This window comes from Rosa chinensis, chromosome 6, assembly GCF_002994745.2.
Source record: "Rosa chinensis cultivar Old Blush chromosome 6, RchiOBHm-V2, whole genome shotgun sequence".
NCBI classification, from domain to species: domain Eukaryota; kingdom Viridiplantae; phylum Streptophyta; class Magnoliopsida; order Rosales; family Rosaceae; genus Rosa; species Rosa chinensis.
In genome coordinates this window covers 37,412,005-37,420,860 of record NC_037093.1, presented here as the reverse complement: position 1 = coordinate 37,420,860, position 8,856 = coordinate 37,412,005, and the positions used below count along the sequence as shown (strand labels likewise).

The window sequence follows — 8,856 nt, the reverse complement described above, 5'->3', positions numbered from 1 at the left end:
TTTCTCAAGACTTGTATCGTGTGAATCAGTATAAAACTTCAATGGTCATATATGTTGCTTTCAGTAGTCAAAGCCCAACTTTGCAGCTTTTGGACTCATCACTCTTTCAAAATGATTTGGTTACTGATATCATAGCAAAGACTACTTTACTTGACACTGCTCAGATTCAGAAACTCAAAATACTCTTTGGTGGTACTAATTAATATGTTTGATGTACCAAATAGCTAGGAGTGTTATGAATTAAAAATGATTCAAAAATGAAAAGACAATATTAGTACAATGTAGTGGTCTAGTGGACTAGTGGCTATTAAGATAAATATCCATCGATGGCATGGGTCCGTCCCTAATATAAAAAGTGCGTATGATCTTTCCAAATTTTTCTCTTGACCAATAATGTTCATATATATTTTTTTCTCTTTGACATGTCCAATAATGTTGTTTAATAGTTAAAGTATACTGAAAGGCTCCCATATTGTGTCACGGCATATTATATAATATACACTATTATCAAAGACAACAACTCTACATTTGTTGGCATTAGTGCATTAGCTTGGAGCAATTGTTCTTTTTTGTCAAGTGAATGTGACTGTTATCAAATTTGTGCCACAATTATCCCACCAAATCTTCATATGCATTGAACCTGTTAAATTCCTTGGTTGGCTTCTTACCTTTCCAAACAGAAACAACCATGCACACTGAAAGGGAAAGTATCTTTTTTTGAATCCATTATTAAAATTTATAAAAATATTGATTTATTTATCTATACTATAAAGCCGACTCAAAAGGTTCATCAAATTGTGAATCATTTAAAATGTCTATCATCATTTAAAAAAAAAAATACATAATATGAAAAAATTGAAAAAGTGGGTGACTAGAAAATTTTCCCGTTTTTCTTCATTTCACTAATAATGCGTGTATCGCACCGGTATAAGGCTAGTAATAATAAATCAGGCCACATGTAAATAATTAATTTTTGTGATATGAAAATGCCATATGAGTCCATTTTGACAAGAAGAGTAAAGGGGAAAAAAAATTAGTGTTGGTATTATATAGAGTGTAGCGTCACATAGGGCCAAAACCCTTGTGCTATGTGAGCTTCAGAGCCACAAAGGAGGTGTCTTTTTTCGTGATCTTTCGCCCCCACAAATCTCAGCTTGATTACTGGAGGACTTTCAGCTTTCTGGGTATTTCAGATAAGTTACTTTGCTTCTGTGCCGTTGATCTTTCAGGAGTGTTTTTGTTTTTCTGGGGAAGCCTTTAATTTTGGGTGTGAGTTGTAGATTTCGAACTGGGTTGTGATTGTTTGTGCAAATTTGGGTTTGGTGTTGGAAATTGGGAAATGGGTTTCTGTTTGTTTTTGGTGTTGGGAGGAACTGAAGATGCGTACTTGATGATCTGAATAGTAGGACTGGTGAGTGTGATTCATATTTTCTGTTTTGAGTGCATGAGATATGTAGTATGTGAATCTGTGGAATGGGTTTAAGGTGGTAATGGTTTCATGGTGTTGATCTGAATTCTTGTTTAGAATAAGGGGAATGGAAGGGCATTTATCACAAGGAGGTAGGATTCCTGGTGGGGGAAGCTATGTTGGTCTTGATTTGCAAGGGTCAGTGAGGGCTCATCATCAGACACAACACCCACACACCCTACACCAGCAACATCATCCGATTTCTCGTCAAGGGTCCGTGGTGCACCCCTCGATTCACGAGGGTTTTCCTGTCAAAATGGGGACCATGCATAACTGTGATCGGACCCTTTCCATGGTTGATTACAACAAGGGAGAGAAATGCAAGAACTCGGCAAGCGATGAGGATGAGCCGAGTTATACAGAGGAGGGTGTTGATAGTCATATTGAAGCACAGAGAGGGAAGAAGGGGTCTCCCTGGCAGCGTGTGAAGTGGACGGATAAGATGGTGAGGCTTCTGATAACTGCAGTGTCTTATATAGGTGAGGATATTGGTTCAGACTGTGGTGGCGGGGGAAGAAGGAAGTTTTCTGCTCTGCAGAAAAAGGGAAAGTGGAAATCTGTTTCCAAGGTCATGGCAGAAAGGGGTTATCATGTTTCTCCACAGCAGTGTGAGGATAAATTCAATGACCTTAATAAAAGGTATAAGAAACTTAATGACATGCTGGGGAGGGGCACTTCTTGCCAGGTTGTTGAGAACCCTACACTTTTGGATGTGATAGATTACTTAACAGAGAAAGAAAAAGATGATGTTAGGAAAATATTAAGTTCAAAGCACCTGTTTTATGAAGAGATGTGTTCCTACCATAATGGGAATCGTTTACATCTGCCTCACGATCCAGCATTGCAGCATTCCTTGCAGGAGGCTCTTAGAAATAGAGATGATCATGACACTGATGATCTGAGGAGGCATCACCATGATGATCTTGATGAAGATGATCAAGATATGGAAACTGATGAGCGTGATGATTTTGAGGAAAATAATGCTTCCCATGGTGATAACAGGGGAATATTTGGTGGTTTAGGGGACTCTGTGAAGAGGTTGAGGCAAGGTCAAGGCCGTGAAGACTTTAACTTTGGTGGTTCTTTAAATGCCCAAGATTGTAACCAAAGTTCTTATTCTCATCCCCAAATTGCCCAAGGTGATTTGAATCAAGTCTTACCTGATAGCACAAAAGCTGCTTGGTTACAGAAGCAGTGGATTGAATCCCGATCTGTTCAGTTAGAAGAACAGAAGCTACAAATTCAAGTTGAGATGTTAGAATTGGAGAAACAACGTCTCAAGTGGCAAAAATTTAGCAAGAAAAGGGACCGTGAACTGGAAAAGCTGAAGATGGAAAATGAGAGAATGAAGCTTGAGAATGAGCGCATGGCATTAGAATTGAAAAGGAAGGAAATGGGTGCTGGATTTAGCTAAATGGCGGTTCTGAACTTCAGATTAATCTTTATTGCAATTGTGGGACTTGTGGGCAACATGGCTTCCTTTTAAATTGGTAAGCTGCCGTTTGTTCAAGCATCACATATAGGGTGAGGGAACTTTCTTGGAATGGTGACTCTCCCTAGATGTACTCTGTAAAATTTATGATTGTGACATCAATGACTAGTTATCATAATATTGCCTATGGTAAAATGGTATTGTGTCACAAAGATCTGTTTACTTTGTTGTTTGTATGATCAAGATCTAAATAGCATATTGTATCTGGGCATGATTAATCAGCTTTTATCATGCTTTGGGTTTTGTTTCCTATGGTGGGAGCATGAATACCAGCATTCCATTTTGTTTTCTTTTATTTTTAGTTGAGATTCTTGTATCTTTTACTTACATGCTGGATAAAGAGTGATTGAATTACATTGCTGTTCTTGTTCTTTTTCTTTTTTTGTGGTTTATATGACTTTTGGTCTGAGTCCTAGTAACCTCTCCATAAAAAAATCTGGTTAATGCTAGAATACTCTGTTTTCCTTACTTATGTTCATGTTGCTGCATCCTCAGAGATACTTTTTGTGCACTCCCAATTGAAGGTCAGTGATTGTGCATTTCTGCTTTTGAAGCTGCTGTATTTTTATGTTGCCGAATGCCATATGTTAAACTTCTCCTAGTCTAGAGCTGTTTGATTTTTCTGATTGGAAAGCTTAAAGGTGTTAGACATAATAAGATGTATAGGTGTCTTTTATTCTCTATGCATCTATGTTCTTGTCGTACCATTTATCACTTTGCAGAACTGGATTCTACAGTTTGTTTTCTTCCAGTTGATAAACCATTTGATCTATCATCCTCAATTTTGCAATTATTTAACGACAAAACATATTTTTGGTCCTCTGTTCTGACACAAAAACATAATTGGTCTATGAGGTTCAAATATCCCAAATTTGGTCATTACATTTACTTCTTTAACAACTCGAGTACACCTTTTATTTTTTTGTAAGTTAAGATGCACATGATTCTCATGTCCAGTGGTCAATTAGAAAGGTTGAGTGACTGAATTAAAACACGTTTCCTCAAATGTATAACAGTTGCAACACAAAGGGACCCCATTGCTAAGTTTAAGTGTGAGGGATTGAATCTGTGTTTGAGTCAAAAGATGTGGATGAAAAATGTAGTTTATCCTTTTTCAAGCTAAAGATCTTTGTACTCTGTCAAGCATTTTGACTTTTGATCTTGAAGTCTAGGAATGAGTCCTCTTTACTAAGAACTAAATCTGTTCTAATTTTAGAGCAGGCTGTACAGGAATTTCGGTTTTTTTCTTTATTCTTTTTTCCTGTAGAAGCTGAGCGAAGATGTAACTTTCTTTATGTCTGCCAATTATTCACTGGATATCTTATTTTCTGCCCCTGCAAAGATGCATTTCGAGTGAAATGCATGCTGCATCACTATAGATGCAACTATTTTTGTCTTCATAGTCCCCTAGAATGGCCTGTAGTGTATGATATCATATGTCTTTACATCCTCCTTTGTGATTTATGTGCCTCTAGGTCTTTGATTGAAGTAGCTTTTGTAATCGTGTCTTGCAATTGCCTCTATAAGCTCTGACATATATTTCCTATAGAGGTCAGGCAGTTTGTAATATGAAACAAGCAGTAATAAGGAACTAAGCCCTGAAGGACTGCAGTCCAACAGCAGGAAGAGAATTTTGATTGCTGGATGACATGGCTCGGCTAGGGTCTAATACCCTTAAGCTGGGGGGTTTGAAAACTTGATTGGCATTTTGGGTAAGCTTGGTTAAACGGGATTATTATTGTTTTAAGTAGGTGTGGAAGAACTGAGATTGGATTCTCAAAATATTGGATTGCTTGATTTTCGAGATTAAGAGGTGTGTGTGTTGGTTTCTTGTTTCTTATACTAGATCCACTGAGATTGGCTTCGGCAGTTTTGGGCATTGGATGATTTTTTAACTCGCTTTAACTTTCCTAAACATGATGTATAAGCTTTTCCGGGGATAGGTGCGCCTCTTTTCCTATTATACAGTTTTGGGTTGGCATGAAATCTACTCGACATAAATCTGCCTGAAATTGATGAATAGCCAGCTTTCTAGAGAGATATGTCTAGTCATGAACTACCGGGTAAATTATAGCATCTCATTTCCTCTTCTATTATCTTTCTAATGTCTCTCTTGTGCATGTCTGTGTACATGGATAATAAAGTTCACTTTAGACGTTCCTAAGGGTTCCCTTCATGAGCCCTTTCTATAGGCTGATGAACTACTATTTTTACATTGAATTACATGTAGTGATGCTATCAGTGCTCTTCTTATGATCTGTGATTTATTGCTTTACTGCCTACATTTGTGGACATGTGATTCTCATATATCATGTTCTTGTGAATAATCAAATGAGCAGATGAACTGTGCCATTTATGACTGTCTAGAGGAGACTTCTAAGTGCTAATAATAAAGTTTTTGCTACAGGATAGATATTTGATGTTACCTTACATCTGTTTCTTCTCTAATGTTCATCAAAAGACATTTCTATGACTGACAAGATTAGGTTGAGGGGTAATGGTATTGGACTTGCAAATCCATCACAATTGGTCAGTGCAAATAACGAATGGCGGACTGTAGTAAATCAATTAGGGGCCTTTAATGGAGTTGACGATAAGTTTGTTATTTATTTTCTTGCAGCTGTATAAAATTAAGGTATAGTTTTGTGATTTCTATTGAAGCTGTGTCAACATATAATTTTCTCTACGTCACATAAGTATTCACTAGATATCCCTCTGCGCCTGCATTCTGCTTTTCTTTGGTGATGTGGTGATGAGCCCATATTGCTAGACATACTGGAGTTAACACACGCTACATGTGTGAAGATGCAATCATTTTCTCTTTATCTGGTGCAGAATGGCCTGTACTGATTGAAAAAATAGTGGAGTTGGCTTGAATTTGAATTCTCTAAGCATCAGTAGGAACAGTAAAACTCTTTCTATATCTTGTCAGAACAAGGAATAATGGAGTTGGTTTGATATTATTTCTCACTAATTTACCCTATTCATTAAGTGTGAGGGCTGCCACCTTCAATTAAAGGACTCTGATGTAGCGTTAGGAATAGAAGTTACATAGCTGGATGCTATCTATAGGCTAGTGTCTAAGACAACAAAGCTGTTATAGAATTCAGGTTACAAGCATTTCATGATGGATATACTAAACAAGTAAATAGTCGTAAATTGAGTTTTACATATTAATGAGAAGAAAGAGAAAGTCAATTGTTTCAAGGACTATATTGTTCTTAACTTACTGCATTTAGGTTAGTGGTGGTTTTTGGTATTTCTTGGTTCAACATGATTATTATGTTGTAAATAGGTGTTTGGAGGTATGAATCATGTATTCTGAAAAGATTGAAGACTACATTCCTGCATTTAAGAGGTCGAAATGTTGGATTCTTGTTGGCTTTATAATATATTGGTTGTGATTGGATTTGATAGGATCATAGGATCACCTTTTAATGATTTTTAAACTGGCTATAACCTGCCTCTAACCGTGATGGATTTCCTACTCCGGGTATATGTTTACTCATATTTTAAAGTGGCAGTGTTGGGTTGGCATGATTTCTACTAGACAGAAATCTGCCTGAAAGTGATAAATTGCCAGATTCACTAGAGCTTGGTATTATCATTGTAGGATAATTCATGTTAGATACTCGCGAGGTTCTTTTTTTCTTTGTCTTTGTGAAGCCATTGCATGTCATGAGGAGACATTCAAGTCGATGATGGGTTATATCACTGGAGCCCTACTAGTCACTCTAAAGTTCTTAACTTAGTAGTCGTAAGACTCGCAATCCTAACCTAATTTGAATGTATGGTGTTTGATGGTACTGCTGTACCGCTAGACAGTCGGTTGCCTGTGGTGCATGAATTTTATCACATCCTGCCTAGCCTGACAAACTTCAACATGAGCAACACTGCAAACTTTCAAAGATTAGAGATACCAGGAGATGGTAAGAAATAGTATAAAGATGTGCTCTCACTAGGAAACTTTTATGAGGAAGGTGAGAGGAGGGTGTCAAGACATACAGGTTTATTCTCCATATATCTTCTGTAGCTAAATATCATTGTCTGTACTGATTTCAATTTAGAAATGGAAGTTTTAATGTTGATTGTCTTAAATGTTAATTTTCCGCTTAATTGTGTAGCTGTCTAATTCTTCTGCATCCATTCTTTGAGTTTGAGTGTTGCAAAGCTAAATAAACTTTTAAACTGATACCCCAAATAACTTGCACTGTTGTGATACGGTTTGAAGTTTATAGGGAGAAAGTTGATTATTATTGGATTTGGAATTTAATTAGTATATTAGAAATGGTGTCCTCTAGCGATCTTAAGTTTAGAACGGAAACATATAGTTGGGAAAGTAGCAGTGCGAGCTGGATTGAAGTTATCTTGTTACTTGACGGCTGTTTAACGTCATATTTTTGTATAATGGTGGCCAAGAATGTAGCTTGATCAGTGCAAGATCTCGTTTTGGTTAGTGTTTGCAGGATGTATATCTGTGTGATGGTTATAGACAAAAAATATATGAATTAATATCATTCGTATTTTTATGTTATGCTGTTGCTTTCAATTTTTAATGTTGAGAATGCTTGATCTTGATATTTAGAGAGTAGTAGACACAAAGAACCTATAACTAGTGCATCATACTCTGACAACCGTAACACACCAGAGCTAGTTTGACTCACTGGGTTCATAGGGCTAATTTTTGCATTTGTTGACTCCAATTTTTCTCTGAGAAGGAAAACATAGCAAGATTCTACCTGATGGGTGTATACAAACCTCAGATGCTGCTGTGGAATTTCTGTATTTGCTGATTACTGCGTAATTAGCATTAACATTTTCTGAGTTCGTAGTGCTACATTGGCACAGTTGTGAAGGGCTGGGGAGGACAGAATATCGTAACTTCTACTAGAACTTACTGTTGCTTGCAGTAGGGGATTTAAAGCTTTGAGTTGAGCAACTGTAGTATGGGTATTTAGTCTGTTTTGGGGTCTAGTAGACTGTAGATAGCTTTGAATGTTGGTCTTGTCGTCCTGACAGAAATTATAAAAAAAAAAAAAAAATGAAAGTGTCAGTTAGAGTCTCAAGGGTGATAAATAGCAGTAATTCGGACTCGTGAATATATTTGGATTAGCTTTCTGGCCTGGTTGTGTATCGTGAGTAAAGGTTGCTTCCTAGGTCAGATTAGCTTCTAGAATTTAATATAGTTATTGACCATGTTTAGTAAGTAGCTATTAGCTAATAGCCAATGTGTCTGTTGTTGGGTAACTGTAGCATCATCTGGTTGTTTCGGACATCGACATGACGTCTTACCTGTTTTGGTACCGCACCTTGTATGGAGTTTTCATGTGTTAATGATTAACGATGGTTTTGATTCATACTATAAAGGGATACTTACTGAAGTCTATATGATCTGATCTGCTTTTTTTTTTTTGTCGCATACAATCATTCGTGCAATTATACCAAATATCAGGAACTACCAGTTAAAGGGTTTTGAAAATCTTGATTATTCCAAGTAAATTACTCATGTCAATTATAGGAGAGATTCCCATTGTTTATGTTATTCTCAGGCTATGTTAAGGGGCTACACCATGGATTTTCACTATTGCTTAAACCTTGTTTAAAGTTTTGTTTTTGGTGAAGCTTAGATTGACCTCTGCATCTGTTCTGCTCTTGTTGTAGTCAAAATTTTGAATTTACTTTGTTTTGTTGAACCCTGAATAAAAGTAAAGCGTCGGCTGAACATTAATAAAATCTTGACAACTACTTCTATTGACAGTGTTGGGGAAACGGCTCTTCATTCCTTTCAGATTGCTGTTCGATCCTATATTACAGGTAATCTTGATTCAGTCATTGTCAATTCGTTGAGTATTACGTGGTCACTTATCAGCTTTGTATAACTAGTTGTTGATTCCTC

General features: G+C 36.8%; 1 protein-coding gene across 1 annotated transcript; it reads left to right on the top strand.

The window, feature by feature from the left end:
* Positions 1-1,035: 1,035 nt before the first annotated feature.
* Positions 1,036-3,287, top strand: LOC112172033. The gene has a single exon (XM_024309189.2). It carries the CDS (start codon positions 1,536-1,538, stop codon positions 2,880-2,882), a length of 1,347 nt encoding a protein of 448 aa, XP_024164957.1. The 5' UTR covers positions 1,036-1,535; the 3' UTR covers positions 2,883-3,287.
* Positions 3,288-8,856: the final 5,569 nt, after the last annotated feature.